At 56.9% G+C, this 18,207-nt stretch overlaps 1 protein-coding gene across 7 annotated transcripts in view; it reads left to right on the forward strand.

Moving 5' to 3' along the window:
• Positions 1–14,823: 14,823 nt before the first annotated feature.
• The window catches only part of snx14 (sorting nexin 14), a 259,496-nt gene continuing 256,112 nt past the window's right edge, over positions 14,824–18,207 (forward strand). For 5 of the 7 annotated variants that reach the window (XM_072503160.1, XM_072503179.1, XM_072503192.1 and 2 more), the window contains exon 1: positions 14,825–15,190. In XM_072503160.1, the coding sequence (XP_072359261.1) occupies positions 15,054–15,190 (137 nt within the window). In that variant the 5' untranslated portion in view covers positions 14,825–15,053. Of the gene's footprint in view, positions 15,191–18,207 lie in introns of all 7 variants that reach the window. The other 2 variants (XM_072503178.1, XM_072503170.1) reach the window with 1 other exon arrangement.

Consider the following 18,207-nt stretch of genomic DNA (forward strand, 5'->3'; position numbering starts at 1 on the left):
TAGGTCATGCCTGGGCCCTGTTCGCACTATCATGAAACGCGACGGTGTTCACGACGGCGCGGGCACTTAGTCCCGGGAGCGGAAAATCCCACCCTTTATTTCATACACACAAAGTTAATGTTAATCAATCACACACACATGCAAGTTGAACTCTAAGCTAATACACACAAGAAAGACCTGAACCCATCTTCCAGGTGACTGGCAAGTACAGGACAGATATGGCCTTATCTTGGATCCGTCATCAGGCACTGCTGAAAGTACGTTGCTGGTCTTCTGTGTCTTCGGCTCAGGTCCCTCTGTGGATGGCGTGATTGTCTTCCTCTTGGCTGGTGAAGGGATCACCATTGTTGTTGGCTGTCGAAAGCTGCAGTTGAGTGAGCGGGTGGTGGGCTGCGCAGCACCTTTTATCCCTGAACAATTCCGCGCATTTTTGGTCAGTCCCAGGCAGATGTCAATTTGATCGATCAGGGCTTGATCACCCTGATCGATCCTAACCAATTAAGAGTTGTCAACTTGATGGCGGGGCAGGTCCAGATCGGCCATGGCCATTAGTGTCCGTGGCACGTTGGCCTTCCCAAATAAGGAAAACAGACGCCACCGAGTCTGCCACTTATTGTCAGTTTCTACCTGGAGCCCAAGTCCCTGGATGGCCTTTCAATGGCCTTTTTCCTGTGTTACTTTTATAAAGTCTGGGCTGCAGCTTTTGTATATCTGCAAGCTGCAGCCTGTCTGTGTTCTGTCTTTGAATATTTTTCCCAGCGGTATTTGCGGGTGGCCATTTTAGGTGTCCACACAGTAAGTGCCACCAGCAACACAACCTGGTCCGGCTAGCTGCGCTGGAAAAAACTGCAAGACCACCTCAGGGCGGCCAGTGTGAGGAGGCAGCACTGTGTCCCGGGCATCAACTCCAGTCCCACACAGCCGTAACCTTAAACCACCCCCCACCCACCCCACCAGGAGGGCGGCAGAACCTTCACCCTACACCACATGCCGGTACCCATACCGGCCGCGATGGCTGGGTGCCCTGGCCACTGAAGCAACCAGCTACCCACCCCCTGGGCTGCATATGTCGGACTATCTATCACTGTGCGTTTTCTGACCCCCCTCCTCCCGAATTGCAGTTCCTTGTGACACGTATGTCAAAACCCCCTCAACACCACCCTCACCCCCACCCCCTCACACCACCTTCTCCACCACACCCTCACACCACCCTCTCCCCCATACCAGCCTCTCCCCAAAACTACCCTCACCCCCACACCACTCTCACACCATCCCCAGACCCCAACCATCCCCCCCTACCCCCTGACCCACAGTCTAATTATGTCTTGCAGGACCTGCTGGAGATGGTGCAGTCCTTCTGGTATCCCCCGCCCTCAACCACAGCCAGAAACCCCCCACCCTCTCGTGTTGCCGAGCAGCAACGATGACATCGACACGGAGGGGACCCATATATCTGTAATGGAAGACACCCCAGAGCACGAGTCCGATGTTGACACCAATTTCCCGTCACAACTGTCTCCAACACCCTCCACCATGCCAGAGACACTCACCTCGGTTGGGTCCTTTAATGAAGAGGCTCCTGAGACACTTTCTGGTGCGCACCACACAAATGCTCCGGTACAATTTACAAGCTGCCTCGGTGCTCTGTCAGAAGGGTGCGAGGGGTGGGCTGGTCTGGACTGGCCACAGAATGGGGAGAGGTGGAGGATGGAGGGGGAGGTAGAATTGGCAGACGCTCAGGGACAGCAGTTCAGCCAGCATTCACGGCTCGGGTGTCCAAACCCTCCCATCTTTTCCCCCCACTGTCCCACCTCCGCCACCCCAGGGATTCGATGAGACTGTGTGATAGAATGGCTAGCTCGCAAGCAGGGATCACCCAGGTGGACAATGGGAAGTGCTACTGTGGGCAGGAGTCAGACATTGTCAAACGATGAGAAGCACCAAGGCTCATAGCAGAACGGGTCATCATCATCCTTCATCCCATGGACCAGACCCGCCGTTACTGCCAACCCAGGGCCCGCACCCCCGTAGTGCAGCAGGTATCACAGTGCCTGCCTGGGCCCAATGTCCTGCCCATCCTCGCCCTCCCCTCAGATGAGGACTGGCGTTGATCCTCCTGCACATCGCCCCTCTGCTGCACAATGTCCGGCTCCTAATTCCCTAATGGATTCCAGCTTCTTCCCAATGACAGGTATCACGCTAATTTGGTCCACATTGAAATCGATGTATTATGCCGACTGGGCATATAGCACCTCTGTGAGATCTTGGACAGGTCCCCACTCAGCGCCTGGATGGACCATGTGACGTAGAAGTCAGGGCGATTGTCACCTTGACAACCACCTGGATGGGGTGTCCTCCCCCGTTCCCCGGCGCTGCCAAATGCGCCATGGTCTGGCAGATAAATCGCACTGTCCCCATGCACAGCCGGATCCTACGGCGGCATGCCTGGTCGGTTACGTACTTGAATTGCAGGCACTGCCGGTACACACAAGGCCTCTTACAGCGCCTCCTTTGCATCTCCTTCTCCTCGGCCTGTTGGGTGGCCTGCTCTCCATCCTCAGTGGCTGCCTCCTAGGGGAAGGTCACCATTGCTGTTTGAATTCCAATATCGATTGTCTGCAGGGGGTGAAAGGCTGACACGTTAGCATGGTGAATATCTCCATGCCCAACCAGGTCCAATGGGGTACATGATGGCCCAGGTTGGCAGTGCGGCCCCTGCACCCGCATGTCCTCCTCTCCCCCTTCTTACCGCACCTCTGGCCCCGTCAATGGCCGGAACCTTGGGGGCCTCTGGCCCTGGTGCCCGTCCCTGCCTCCAAGGGTACCGTTGATGCCTGGCTCATGCCAGCGGTATGGTCCCCGGCCCTGGTCCAGCGCCTCCCATGTAGGGGCTACTGTGGATGTTGCATGATGTCCCACTAGCAGATGATGTCCGGTTGGGGGGGGGGGGGGGTGATATGGCAGAGGGTGGGGTGCGGGGTTGGTGGGGTGTAAGGTGGGGTTGGGGTGCAGGGGTGGGGGCACCCATACAGCTAGTGGCACTCTTCAGAACCAGGGGCTGGGTGGGTGGTCTGTGGGGTGCGCAGCAAACAGGCCGCGTCAATGGCGGTCCATGCTTGGTTACCCCCCCCCCAGTCCTGTGGGGGCCATGGCCCATTCCTCCATCACCACCAGCCCCCCCCCTCAGCCAGCCCGGCCAGTGTCAGGACCGGCAGCCACGGTTGCGTCGTGTCCTCCCTCCTCTCTCTCCCTCATGAGCCATGGCGCTTGTTTCCCGATTTTTAAAAAATGTAGAGAATCCAACTCTTTTTTTTGTCAATTAAGACACAATTTAGCGTGACCAATTCACATATCCTGCACATCTCTTTGGGTTGTTGGGGTGAGACCCACGCAGACATGGGGAGAATGTGCAAACTCTACACGGACAGTGAACTGGTGCCGATATTGAACACGGGTCCTCGGCACCGTGAGGCAGCGGTGCTAACCACTGCCTCCCTTTCCCATTTTGTAAAAGCACAAGTGAACCTCACCATCGGGATTTCGCCCCAGTGGAGGCGAAGAATCGCGGAGGCCCCGGAGAATACCTGGTCAGGTCCGCTAATGATTTGTCAATGGCGTTTACTGTACGTATGTTTTGATGCCACTGTTGAGGTACCAGAGAATTGCGATTTGGCGTGAAGCTGGTGCCCACCACGATTTCAGCGTCAAAACCGATTCTTCGCCCAATCACGTTTATGATTCCAGCGTTGGCCGATGGAGAATTCCGCCCACTAAGTCTGTACTGAACAAAATGTGCCTAAACTGAAGATACCATTGGAGATCATCTAAAAACATGCTCCATTGGAGGCTAAAGGGGTCCGGCAGGACATGGGGAAGTCCATTGGTAGACCTGATCGAACACAAAATCAAGAGACCTAGCCAGAACACACAGGCAGAGCAAAGTTATTTTTTAAAGGCTGAAAGTCAGAAGAACACAGGATAAGTGTGAGGTGATGCACTTCAGCAGGACAAACAAAGCAAGAGAATACATGATAAATGGCAGGACACTGGGAAGCACCGAGGATCAGAGGGACCTTGGTGTGCATGTACACCGGTCCCTTAAGATAGCAGTGCAGGTGGATATAGTAGTTATGAAGGCGTATGGTGATCGACATGGAAAACCTCTGGTGACGGGATGTGCTGAGTAGTCGCACATCAGGTGTCTCTCCTTCTGAACACAGCAAAATAAGCATTTTTGGCCAGATTTAGCCTGAAAAATCTCATTGATCCCTTCACCCACAAAGACAGAGAAGATGAAAAGTATGCCAGAAAGCATTCGCTTGAGAGGCCGCAGGGAAGCCAGAAATGGCGGAAAAGGGCAGGAGCAGCAAGCGGGTGGGTCGGCAGGCCCATGAGGTGAGGGGTCCCCAGCCACCCCCAAGAAAGGGAGACTGGCGGCCTGGAAAGCAGGCTCCTCGCCCCTCCCCCCCACCTGGAGATGGTTGGAAGATGTTCCTAACTGAGGAACTGAACTCAATGAAAGATGAGATCAAGGTGGAGATGCAAACGGCGGAGGCACTGGCTGCCATGCAGACAGCACTCAACGGGATGGGAAAGAGGCTGGAGGCCCAGGGGAAAACGATCCAAGAACTCGAAAAGGCATCAACGTACCAGAGCAACTGGATTGTTGCCCTGGAGGCCGCGATAAAGAGGTTGCTGGAGGCCCAAGGGAGCCTGAAGGGGAATGTTGAGGACCCAGAGAACCTATCCAGGTGACAATACATCCGAAAAGTGGCCTGCCAGAGGGAATTAAGGGCAGAGACCCAACTGACTACGTGGCCCAGATGGCTAACTTGGTTGGGAGGGACAGCTTCCCTAAGAGATCGACAGGGTACACAGCCCAAGGCCAGGGAGCAGCCGAGGGTGAAAATAGCTAAGCTGCACGGATACTAGGATTGGGAGAGGATCCTGCATCGGGCTTGGCAGACAAAAGCAAGCAGTTGGGAGGGACACAGGATAAGAGTATACCAGGACATTGGGGCGAACCTGGCAAAGCGCAGGACCGAACACAACCACGTAAAGTCGGCCCCAAAACAATGATAAATTCGGGATGTTATTCCCAGCCAGGCTCTGGGTGATGTACCAGAATAAGGAGCACTATTTTACTACCCTGGCAGAGGTGGACGAGTTCATCCGTACAAACGGACTAGACAAAAGGCAAACGAGGCAGCGGAGAGGAAGACACAGAGAGAGAGAAAAAGTGGTGGACATGGACAATTTTGCGCAGGACTGCACTGCCTCACAATGAGTAAGGGAAGTAGCTCATAGGAGGGCAGCTGAGCGCAGGTGAGGGTGAGGAGGAGACAGTGAGGACACCAATGGAACAGGTGTAGTAGGAGGGGGTCAGAGCAACCCTGGGGGGTGGGGGGGGGGGCACCACATAGCGGGAAAGCTAGTGCCAGGAAGGATGAGAGAGACGGGAGCCGTGGCAAATCTCCCAGCGGCGAGGGAGTGTCTGGCGGGGAGGGAAACACTGGGACGGGGGAGAAGGTAGGCGGGCAGATAGAAAGGGGGGGCACAGGGGTGTGTGGGAGAGGGCAAAGAGAGGGATACAGAGGGAATCAGGACTGTCATAATATACACCAGTATATGATCCAGAACACCCAACACATCAAGGACCACGGGAAGAACATAAGGATAAGGAAGGGAAGGGCTCTCGACTGGCTTCAGCAGGTAAGGTTCCAGAAGATAGAACAAGATGGCATTGTGAGCAGCCACTTTGAGGATCCCTGAACAAAGGGAAAACCCGGAGTGCAGGGGCGCATCCACCAGGTAAGTGTGGTTGATCCCACAGGAAGGGGGGGGGCAGAAACCCCTCCATCAGGATAGTCACCTGGAACGTCAGGGGACTTAATGACCGAGTGAAAAGATTCAGTGTCTTCACCCACCTGAAAACTATGAAAGCCGACATAGTCTTCCTCCAAGATACGCACCTGAGGGAGAAGGACCAACTGCGGATAAGGAAGGGCTGGGTGGGACAAATGTACCATTCCTGATATGGGATGAGAGCTAGGGAGAAATTATAAAGAAGACCATGGTGGAAATCCCCGACTTATATACCCACCGACTAATCATGTTTTTAAAAAAAATTTAGAATACCCAATTCAGTTTTTCCAATTAAGGGGCAATTTAGCGTGGCCAATTCGCCTACCCTGCACACCTTTGGGTTGTGTGGGCGAAACCCACGCAAACACGGGGAGAATGTGCAAACTCCACACGGACGGTGACCCAGAGCCGGGACCGAACTTGGGACCTCGACGCCGCGAGACAGCAGGGGTAACCCACTGCACCACCGTGCTGCCCTCATGGGGGGGGGGTATTTTAACTGTGTACAAGACCCATTGAGGGACAGATCAAACCCAGAACGGGGAAAACGGCAGGCATGGCTCGAGAACTTGGAATGTTTATGGAGCAAATGGGGGCAGTGAACCCATGGAGGGTCATGCACCAGATGAGAAGGAGTTTTCGTTCTTCTCACCAGCACAAAAGGTCTACACCCGGATCGAGTTTTTTGCAGTGGTGAAATCAGTGCTTCCAGAAATTGTCGGAGCTGGGTACTCTGAGATCTTAATCTCTCACCACGCTTCACATTACAGGGTTGTGAGGTTGGAGACGGGCCAAGGCTACGACCCCCATGGAGGTTGGACATGACCCTCTTGGACGACAAAGTCTTGTGCCAGAAAAAATCACAGGCATGAGGCGAGTATTTTACGAACAACCGGAACAGTCTCATCTTCCACGTTCTGGGAGGCATTGAAAGCTGTGATTAGGGGAGAAATTATTGCCCACAATGCTCTTTGAGATAGGGAAGAGAGGGCGGCTAAGGCAACAACTGATTCACTCCATACTCATCGACAGAAGATACTCTGAGGCCCCAACCATAGAGCTTCTGGCGGAGGGAAAACGACAAATGGACTTCAACCTGCTATCCACAGGAAAGCAATGTCCCAACTCTGCCAGGCACGAGGAACCTTTTCTGAACAGTGAAGGCTAGCTGCCTGCTGGCTCACCAGCTGAGAAAGCAGGCAGCCACAAGGGAAATAGCACAGGTGAAGTGTAGCAGAGGAGGACTGGTAGCCAAAACAAAAAAGGTCAACAAAGAGTTTGAGGCCTTCTACCGGAGACTGTACACTTCCGAGCTCCCCGACGGGGACACGAGGATGAAACGGTTCCTCGATAGACTGGACATGCCAGTCGTGGGGTCGGTAGACGGAGGGAACTCGGAAGCACCAATAGGACTGGATGAGGTCATGGAGAGCATCAGCTCCATGCAGGTGGGCAAGGTGCGGGACCAGATGGTTTCCCGGCAGACTTTTATAATATTTGCTCCATATCACTGAAAAAAAGACAAGGACCCAAAGGAATGCAGATCATACACACCTATTTTGGTCTGTGGACGCAAATCTTCTGGCCAAGAGACTGCAGAGCTGCGTACCAGAGGTGGTTGCAGAGGACCAGACTGGCTTTGTTCAAGGTAGACAGCTAACAGCGAACATTAGGCGGCTGCTGAATGTGATATTGATGCCATTCGGTGAAGAGAACACCAGAGGTGATCGTCTTCCTGGACGCAGGAAAGACTTTGGACTGAGTTGAGTGGAAGTATCTCATTGAGGTATTAGAGTGCTTTGGGCTCGGGACAGGGTTCACCTCATGGGTGAAACACCTATACAATGTCCCCAAGGCCAACGTTCGGGCTAATACCACCAGTTCTGAATACTTCCAGCTGCACAGAGGCACAAGGCTCGCTGTCTCCGCTCTTGTTCGCCTTGGCAAATGAGCCGCTGGCGGTCACCATGCAAGACACGCGAGGCTGGAGGGGAATCCAAAGAGGAGGCAGAGAGCACAGAGTCTCACTCTATTCAGATGACCTGCTCCTGTACATCTCAAACCCGCAAAACGGCATGAAAGAAATCACAAAGCTCCTGGGAGAGTTTGGGCTACAAGCTCATCTTGGGCAAAAACAAAGCTTTCTTGGTGAACCCGAGAGGGGGAGGGGCAGAGCTGGAGGGTCCACCATTTAAAATAGCCCGAAACAAATTCTGTTACCTGGGGATCCAGATATTCCATGATTGGACACGGATCCACAAATGGAACCTGACCAGTCTGACGGAGGAAGTAAAAAAGGACCATCAAGAGATGGGATGCACTCCGCTCTCCCTGGTGGGAGCGGTGCAGTCAATCACGATGAACGTGCTGCCCAGGTTCCTCTTCTTATTTAAATCCATACCGATCTACAAAGCCTTTTTCCAAACAATAGACAAAATGATTATGGCGTTTGTGTGGAGGGGTGGGGGGGAATCGGCAATCGGAGAATCCAGCCCCAGCTATTCCTGCGCAAGGCTAAGTCTCATGCAGCTTAAAGTGGTGCACAGAGCACATACAATCATAGAACTTACAGTGCAGAAGGAGGCTATTCGGCTTATCGAGTCTGCACTGGCCCTTGGAAAGAGCACCCTACTTAAGTCCACACCTCCACCCTATCCCCGTAACCCCCCCACCCTTTTTCGACACTAAGGGCAGGCAATTTTAGCATGGCCAATCCACCTAACCTGCACATCTTTGGATTGACAAGAACCCGAAAGGGCAGGTTCTTCCCGGAGGTGGAGGATAATTGTGAACGCTGCCAGGGTGGCCCGGCCGACCACGCCCACATGTTCTGGGCCTGCCCCAGTCTTGCCGGGTTTTAGACAGCTTTCTTCGAGGGCGATGTCTAAGGTTGTGGGGGTGTGGCTGGAGCCACACCCAAGGGTAGTAGTCTTCAAGGTATCGGACGAGCAAGAACTACTTATGGGGAAGAGGGCTGACGTCCTTGCCTTTGTTTCTCTCATCGCCCGTTGGAGAATTCTGCTCAACTGGCGATCAGCAACACCACCCACAGATGCAGACTGGCTGGCAGACCTATCGGAATTTCTCCACTTGGAGAAGATTAAGTTCACCATCCGTGGGTCTGAAGATGGCTTTCTGAAAGCGTGAGGGTATATTCACTAACCTGTTCCAAGACCTGTTCGAAGCCAACAACTAATAGAGCGGGGTGGTGTGGGTTGGGGGGACGCACGCAAGCCACCGAGACTAGAGAGAGCAGACAGAAATGAGAGGGGGAGAAAAGGGGTAGTGGGGGTGGGAGTGAGAACCAGATGAAACACAAAGGGTGAGGCCAGAGAGTGACCGGCATGGGGACCAGAGGGCCCAACACAAGGTGACATAAAAATAACCCTCAAAAAGCAGGCAGACAACAGGATGGGAAGAGCTGAAAAGAAGGGACGGGAGGCCAAGCGACAGGGAGAACGAAGGGAGAAGAAGGGCACTGTGCACAGACAAACACCAAACAACCACCCATGGTGAAGTAAAGGACCTAGGATAAGACCCAAAACTAGCGAAAGATGGGAAGTTGGTGGGTGGAGTGGGGGGTTGCTGAAAAGGAACAACATGTAAACTGTACCCGTCCCATCTATCTCTAACAAATGTACAGTGTAAAAATGTACAAGTAATAAAAAGGAGGCATATGGTATACTTTCCTATTTTAGTCGAGACATAGAGCTTAAGAGCAGGGAGCTATGCTGGAACTGTATAAAATGTTGGCTAGACCACAGCTAGAGTATTGTGTGCAGTTCTGGAATCCACATTATAGATGGGATGTGCTAGCACTGGAAAGGGTGCAGAGGATATTTACCAGGATGTTGCCTGGGGTGGAGCATTTAAGTTATGAGGAGAGGTTGGATAGGCTTGGCTGTTTTCATTGGACCAGAGAAAACTGAGGAGTGACCTGATTAAGATGTACAACATTATATGGGGCATGGACAGGTGAATAGGGAGCAGCTGTTCCCCTTAGTTTTTTTAAATGAATTTAGAGTACCCACTTATTTTTTCCAATTAAGGGGCAATTTAGCATGGCCAATCCACCCTATCTTGCACATCTTTGGGTTGTGGGGTGAAACCCACGCAGACATGGGGAGAATGTGCAAACTCCACACGGACAGTGACCCAGGGCCAGGATTCGAACCCGGGTCCTCAGCACCGTAGGCAGCAATGTTAACCATTGTGCCACCGTGTTGCCCACCTTAGTTGAAGGGTCAGTTACGAGAGGACACAAGTTCAAGTTCAGGGGCAGGAGGTTTGAGGGTATGTCAAGAAAAACATTTTTACCCAGAGGATGGTGACGGTCTGGAATGCACTGCCCGGAGGGTGGTAGAGGCGAGTTGCCCCACATCCTTTAAAAAGTACCTGGATGAGCACTTGGCACCTCATTACATTCAAGACTATGGGCCAGGTAGTGGGAAATGGGATGAGGATTAGCAGATCAGGTGTTCTTCACATTTTGGTGCAGACCCGATGGGCTGAAGGGCCTCTTCCGCATGGTATTGTTCTGTGATAAAAGTTAAAACATTTTTGTACTTGTTTGGCATTTTTCTGGATGACACAATGCTAAAACAAGGTAGAGATGAATCCTCAACCACATTTGCTGAGAGATGAAATATCTTTGACAAACATTTTAACCTACAAATTGTGAAGAGCGCTGAGGTAAAAAAAAATGTACAAAGCACCGAAGGGGCAAAGAGACCCCAGGCCGAGGGAGACAATACATAAGCAAACCATACGATGGTGTAAATAATAGAGCATTGAAGTGCATAAACCAAAACGTTTGGTGCAGGAGAGGCCGAGAAGCAACCAAAGGTCATAAAATTACCCAAACTGCAACAGCAGTTACAGGGAGAGGGGCGGGGCTGAGTGTGGGGGGCGGGGCTGAGCTGTGTGGGGGGCGGGGCTGAGCTGATGGGGGTGGGGCTGAGTTGTGTGGGGGCGGGGCTGAGCTGAGTGGGGGCGGGGTGGAGCTGAGTGGGGGCGGGTCTGAGCTGAGTGGGGGCGGGGTGGAGCTGAGTGGGGGCGGGTCTGAGCTGAGTGGGGGCGGGTCTGAGCTGAGTGGGGGCGGGTCTGAGCTGTGTGGGGGCGGGTCTGAGCTGAGCGGGGGCGGGTCTGAGCTGAGCGGGGGCGGGGTGGAGCTGTGTGGGGGCGGGTCTGAGCTGAGCGGGGGCGGGTCTGAGCTGAGTGGGGGCGGGTCTGAGCTGATTGGGGGCGGGTCTGAGCTGAGTGGGGGCGGGGTGGAGCTGAGTGGGGGCGGGGCTGAGCTGAGTGGGGCGGGTCTGAGCTGAGTGGGGGCGGGGCTGAGCTGATTGGGGGCGGGACTGAGCTGAGTGGGGGCGGGGTGGAGCTGAGTGGGGGCGGGTCTGAGCGGGGGCGGGTCTGAGCTGAGTGGGGGCGGGGCTGAGCTGAGCGGGGGCGGGTCTGAGCTGAGTGGGGGCGGGTCTGAGCGGGGGCGGGTCTGAGCTGAGTGGGGGCTGAGCTGAGTGGGGGCGGGTCTGAGCTGAGTGGGGGCGGGTCTGAGCTGAGTGGGGGCGGGGTGGAGCTGTGTGTGGGTGCGGCTGAGCTGTGTGGGGGCGGGGCTGAGCTGAGTGGGGGCGGGGTGGAGCTGAGTGGGGGCGGGGTGGAGCTGTGTGAGGGCGGGTCTGAGCTGAGTGGGGGCGGGGCTGAGCTGAGTGGGGGCGGAGCTGAGCTGAGTGGGGGCGGGGTGGAGCTGTGTGGGGGCGGGTCTGAGCTGAGTGGGGGCGGGTCTGAGCTGAGTGGGGGCGGAGCTGAGCAGGGGCGGGTCTGAGCTGAATGGGGGTGGAGCTGAGTGGGGGCGGGTCTGAGCTGAGTGGGGGCGTAGCTGAGCGGGGGCGGGGTGGAGCTGAGTGGGGGCGGGTCTGAGCTGAGCGGGGGCGGGTCTGAGCTGAGTGGGGGCGGGTCTGATCTGAGTGGGGGCGGAGCTGAGCGGGGGCGGGTCTGAGCTGAGTGGGGGCGGAGCTGAGCGGGGTCTGAGCTGAGCGGGGGCGGAGCTGAGCTGAGTGGGGGCGGGGCTGAGCTGAGTGGGGGCGGGTCTGAGCTGAGTGGGGGCGGGTCTGAGCTGAGTGGGGGTGGGTCTGAGCTGAGTGGGGGCGGGGTGGAGCTGAGTGGGGGCGGGGCTCAGCTGAGTGGGGCGGGTCTGAGCTGAGTGGGGGCGGGTCTGAGCTGAGTGGGGGCGGGGCTGAGCTGATTGGGGGCGGGTCTGAGCTGAGTGGGTGCGGGGCTGAGCTGAGTGGGGGCGGGACTGAGCTGAGTGGGGGCGGGGCTGAGCTGATTGGGGGCGGGTCTGAGCTGAGTGGGTGCGGGACTGAGCTGATTGGGGGCGGGTCTGAGCTGAGTGGGTGCGGGGCTGAGCTGAGTGGGGGCGGGACTGAGCTGAGTGGGGGCGGGGTGGAGCTGAGTGGGGGCGGGTCTGAGCGGGGGCGGGTCTGAGCTGAGTGGGGGCGGGGCTGAGCTGAGCGGGGGCGGGTCTGAGCTGAGTGGGGGCGGGTCTGAGCGGGGGCGGGTCTGAGCTGAGTGGGGGCTGAGCTGAGTGGGGGCGGGTCTGAGCTGAGTGGGGGCTGAGCTGAGTGGGGGCGGGTCTGAGCTGAGTGGGGGCGGGGTGGAGCTGTGTGTGGGTGCGGCTGAGCTGTGTGGGGGCGGGGCTGAGCTGAGTGGGGGCGGAGCTGAGCTGAGTGGGGGCGGAGCTGAGCTGTGTGGGGGCGGGGCTGAGCTGAGTGGGGGCGGGGCTGAGCTGTGTGGGGGCGGGGCTGAGCTGTGTGGGGGCGGGGCTGAGCTGAGTGGGGGCGGAGCTGAGCTGAGTGGGGGCGGAGCTGAGCTGTGTGGGGGCGGGGCTGAGCTGTGTGGGGGCGGGGCTGAGCTGAGTGGGGGCGGGGTGGAGCTGAGTGGGGGCGGGGTGGAGCTGTGTGAGGGCGGGTCTGAGCTGAGTGGGGGCGGGGCTGAGCTGAGTGGGAGCGGAGCTGAGCTGAGTGGGGGCGGGGTGGAGCTGTGTGGGGGCGGGTCTGAGCTGAGTGGGGGTGGAGCTGAGTGGGGGCGGGTCTGAGCTGAGTGGGGGCGGAGCTGAGCAGGGGCGGGTCTGAGCTGAATGGGGGTGGAGCTGAGTGGGGGCGGGTCTGAGCTGAGTGGGGGCGTAGCTGAGCGGGGGCGGGTCTGAGCTGAGCGGGGGCGGGTCTGAGCTGAGTGGGGGCGGGTCTGATCTGAGTGGGGGCGGAGCTGAGCGGGGGCGGGTCTGAGCTGAGTGGGGGCGGAGCTGAGCTGAGTGGGGGCGGGGCTGAGCTGAGTGGGGGCGGGTCTGAGCTGAGTGGGGGCGGGTCTGAGCTGAGTGGGGGTGGGACTGAGCTGAGTGGGGGCGGGGTGGAGCTGTGTGGGGGCGGGTCTGAGCTGAGTGGGGGTGGAGCTGAGCTGAGTGGGGGCGGGACTGAGCTGAGTGGGGGCGGGGTGGAGCTGAGTGGGGGCGGGTCTGAGCGGGGGCGGGTCTGAGCTGAGTGGGGGCGGGGCTGAGCTGAGCGGGGGCGGGTCTGAGCTGAGTGGGGGCGGGTCTGAGCGGGGGCGGGTCTGAGCTGAGTGGGGGCTGAGCTGAGTGGGGGCGGGTCTGAGCTGAGTGGGGGCTGAGCTGAGTGGGGGCGGGTCTGAGCTGAGTGGGGGCGGGGTGGAGCTGTGTGTGGGTGCGGCTGAGCTGTGTGGGGGCGGGGCTGAGCTGAGTGGGGGCGGAGCTGAGCTGAGTGGGGGCGGAGCTGAGCTGAGTGGGGGCGGGGTGGAGCTGAGTGGGGGCGGGGTGGAGCTGTGTGAGGGCGGGTCTGAGCTGAGTGGGGGCGGGGCTGAGCTGAGTGGGAGCGGAGCTGAGCTGAGTGGGGGCGGGGTGGAGCTGTGTGGGGGCGGGTCTGAGCTGAGTGGGGGTGGAGCTGAGCAGGGGCGGGTCTGAGCTGAATGGGGGTGGAGCTGAGTGGGGGCGGGTCTGAGCTGAGTGGGGGCGTAGCTGAGCGGGGGCGGGGTGGAGCTGAGTGGGGGCGGGTCTGAGCTGAGCGGGGGCGGGTCTGAGCTGAGTGGGGGCGGGTCTGATCTGAGTGGGGGCGGAGCTGAGCGGGGGCGGGTCTGAGCTGAGTGGGGGCGGAGCTGAGCGGGGTCTGAGCTGAGCGGGGGCGGAGCTGAGCTGAGTGGGGGCGGGGCTGAGCTGAGTTTGGGCGGGGCTGAGCTGAGTGGGGGCGGGGCTGAGCTGAGTGGGGCGGGGCTGAGCTGAGTGGGGGCGGAGCTGAGCGGGGGCGGAGCTGAGTGGGGGCGGGGCGGAGCTGAGTGGGGGCGGGGCTGAGCTGAGCGGGGGCGGGGCTGAGCTGAGCGGGGGCGGGGCTGAGCTGGGCGGGGCTGAGCTGAGCGGGGGCGGGGCTGAGCTGAGCGGGGGCGGGGGCGGGGCGGAGCTGAGCGGGGGCGGGGGCGGGGCGGAGCTGAGCGGGGGCGGGGGCGGGGCGGAGCTGAGCGGGGGCGGAGCTGAGTGGGGGCGGGTCTGAGCTGAGCGGGGGCGGGGCTGAGCTGAGCGGGGGCGGAGCTGAGCTGAGTGGGGGCGGGTCTGAGCTGAGTGGGGGCGGGTCTGAGCTGAGTGGGGGCGGGTCTGAGCTGAGCGGGGGCGGAGCTGAGCGGGGGCGGGGCTGAGCTGAGCGGGGGCGGAGCTGAGCTGAGCGGGGGCGGGGCTGAGCTGAGCGGGGGCGGAGCTGAGCTGAGTGGGGGCGGGTCTGAGCTGAGTGGGGGCGGGTCTGAGCTGAGCGGGGGCGGAGCTGAGTGGGGGCGGGTCTGAGCTGAGCGGGGGCGGGGCTGAGCTGAGCGGGGGCGGGGCTGAGCTGAGCGGGGGCGGAGCTGAGCTGAGCGGGGGCGGGGCTGAGCTGAGCGGGGGCGGGTCTGAGCTGAGTGGGGGCGGGCTCTGTCCTATTGGGATTTTACAGACGGTCGAAGCAACCCAGTGAAAGTTGTTCCATTGAGAACCTGTTAGGGGAGAAAAATCGCTGGCAGGAGACGAACCGGGAGCGGGTCTGGCCTTTGGCTGGAGCCTGACGCAGGGGCGACGGCTGCGCCGCTGTCGGCGGCCGGTGTTGCCGGGTGAGGGAGCGATGCGGCGGCGCTGATGAGCCGAGGCCTGGGAGGAGGTGAAAATGGTGTCGGTGCGGAGGGCGCTCCAGGAGCTGGGGCTGAGGCTCAGGTTTCACCTGGTCCGGGACATCGGTCGTCAATATCCTGTCTTCTGCTTCATAATTGTGCTGCTCACCCTTTCCACGCTGCTGTTCAACAGGTAAATAGATATCCCGGGCCTGGTGGCTGGAGGGCCCGGGGAGGAGGCCCGGCATTATCTGACAACAAGATTGCGAACTTGCTGTTCTGGGTTTCAGGCTATTGCCAAGGTGAGGCTGGAGTCACAGCGAGGGAATGGAGTTTTGGAGTGAAGACCAAAAACCAGGGTTTAATTCTTTCCACCATTTAATTGGAGGAAACACCTGCTCGTCCAATATTGGATAAGCAGTATGACAACTCAGCAACTCTACATCTGTAGCACAAGATTAGTTTTCACATGATGTTTCTGAGGCACTGTATAAATTAGATATGGCAGGGCCAGACACTGATCCTGAGGGGGAAGGAGGTACATTAGATGTCGTGGTTCAGGAACAGGAAGAGAGACCATTACAACTGATATTCTGGCTATGATTAGATAAGAATGGAAGCAGCTGCAAGCACTCACGCGAAAGACAGCGGAGAAGTGTTGTTGAACACACACTTTGAAGCAGCACTAAGGTTGGCAAGGGAGCAGAATATGCTCTGGGTGGGGGACTTGAATGTCCATCACCTAGAGTGGCTCGGTAGTACCACCACAGACTGGACAGGCTGGGTCCTAAAGGACTTAGTTGCTAGACTGGGACTGCAGCAGGTGGTGAGGGAACGAATAAGAGAGAAAAACATACTTGATCTCATTTCATAACCTGCCTGCTGCAGATGCATCTGGCCATGAAGTATCAGTAGAAATGACCACTGCACAGTCCTTGTGGAGACAAAGTCCCGTCTTCACACAAAGGATACCTCCATCCTGTTGTGTGGTACTACCACTGTGGGACAGAGTTTGACTAGATCTAGCAACTCAAGATTGGGCATCCATGAGGCACTGTGGGCCATCAGCAGAATTGTATTCAACCACAATCTGTATCCTATGGCCTGGATTATCCCCTACTCTCTCATTACCACCAAGCCAGAGGAACATAGAATCATAGAATCCCTACAGTTCAGAAGGAGGCCATTTGTCCTATTGAGTCTGCATCCGCGCTCTGAGAGAGCACCTACCTAGACCCAATCTCCCATCCTATCCCCGGAACCCCACCTAAGAGCAATTTGGCATAGCCAATCCACCTAACCTGCACATCTTTGAACTGTGGGAGGAAACCCACGCTGACGGGGAGAAAGTGCAAACTTCACACAGTCACCTTAAGTCTGAATTGAACCCGGGTCACTGGCGCTGTGAGGCAGCAGTGCTAAGGACGTGCCACGAACCCGGGTTCAATGAAGAGTGCTGGAGAGCTTGTCGGGAGCAATTTCAGGCATACTGAAAAATGAGGTGTCGACCCAATGAAACTACAACTTGTGTGCCAACCAGCATAAGCAGCAAGTATTAGGCAGAGCTAAGCGATTGCACAACAAGCACATCAGATCTAAGCTTTGTAGTCCTGCCTCATCCTGCCATGAATGGAAGTGGACAATTAAACATCTCACTGGAGGAGGAGGCTCTACAAATATCCCCAACCTCCATGATGGAGGAGCCCAACAATATGTACAAAAGTCATTCGCAACAATCTTCAGCCAGAAGTGCTGAGTGGATGATCCATCTCGGTCTCCTCCGGAGGTCCACAGCATCACAGGTGTCAGTCTTCAGCCAATACTATTCACTCCACACGTGATATCAAGAAACGGCCAAAGGCACTGGATACTGCAAAAGCTATGGGCCCTGACAATATCCCAGCAATAGTGCTGAAGACTTGTGCTCCAGAACTGGCCACACCCCTAGCCAAGCTGTTCCAGTACAGCTGCAACACTGGCATCTACCCAGCAATGAGAGAAAATTGCCCAGGTATGTCCTGTGCACAGGAAATAGGACAAATCCAACCCAGCCAATTACTGCCCTGTCGGTCTGCTCTCCATCATCAGCAAAGTGATGGAAGGAGTCACCAACAGTGCTATCAAGCAGCACTTACTCAGCAATAACCTGTCATGGACACTTAGTTTGGGTTCCGCCAGGGTCACTCAGCTTCTGACTTCATTACATCCTTGGTTCAAACATGGGCAAAAAAGCTGAACGACAGAGGAGAGGTGATTGTGACTGCCCTTGACATCAAGGCAGCATTTGACTACAGTATAGCATCAAGGAGCCCTAGCAAATATGGAGTCAATGGGAATCGGGGTGAAAACTCTCCGTAGGTTGGAATCATACCATGCACAAAGGAACATGGTTGTGGTGGTTGGAGGTCAATCATCTCAGCTCCAGGACATCACTGCAGGAGTTCCTCAGGGTAGTGTCCTAGGCCCAACCATCTTCAGCTGCTTCATCAATGACTTCCCTTCCATCATAAGATCAGAAGTGGGAATGTTTGCGGATGACTGACTGCACAATGTTCAGCACTATTTGTGACTCCTCAGATACCGGAGCAGTCCATGTCCAAATGCAGCAAAACCTGGACAATATCCAGGCTTGGGCTGACAAGTGGCAAGTTACATTTGCGTCTCACAAATGCCAGGCTCTCTCCTGCAAGAGAGGATCTAACCTCTGCCCTTTGACATTCCATGGCATTACCATTGCTGAAACCCCCACAATCAACATCCTGGGGATTACCATTGATCAGAAACTGAACTGGACCAGCTATATTAACACTGTGGCTACCAGGACAGGTCAAAGGCTAGGAATCCTACAGCGAGTAACTCTACTTCTTACCCCCTCCCCACCCAAAAGCCTGTCCACCATCTACAAGGCACAAGTTAGGAGTGTAATGGAATACTCTCCATTTGCTTGGATGAGTTCCAACAACACTCCAGAAGCTCAACACCTTCGAGGGGTTGGTTTAGCACAGTGGATTAAACAGCTGGCTTGTAATGCAGAACAATGCCAGCAGTGCAGGTTTAATTCCCGTACCGGCCTCACCGAACAGGCGCCGGAATGTGACGACTAGGGGTTTTTCACAGTAACTTCATTGAAGCCTACTTGTGACAAGTTATTATTATTAGTATTACTATCCAGGACAAAGCAGTCCGCTTGATTGCTCCCCCTTCCTCAAA

This window comes from Scyliorhinus torazame, chromosome 1 (assembly GCF_047496885.1).
Source record: "Scyliorhinus torazame isolate Kashiwa2021f chromosome 1, sScyTor2.1, whole genome shotgun sequence".
NCBI lineage: Eukaryota > Metazoa > Chordata > Chondrichthyes > Carcharhiniformes > Scyliorhinidae > Scyliorhinus > Scyliorhinus torazame.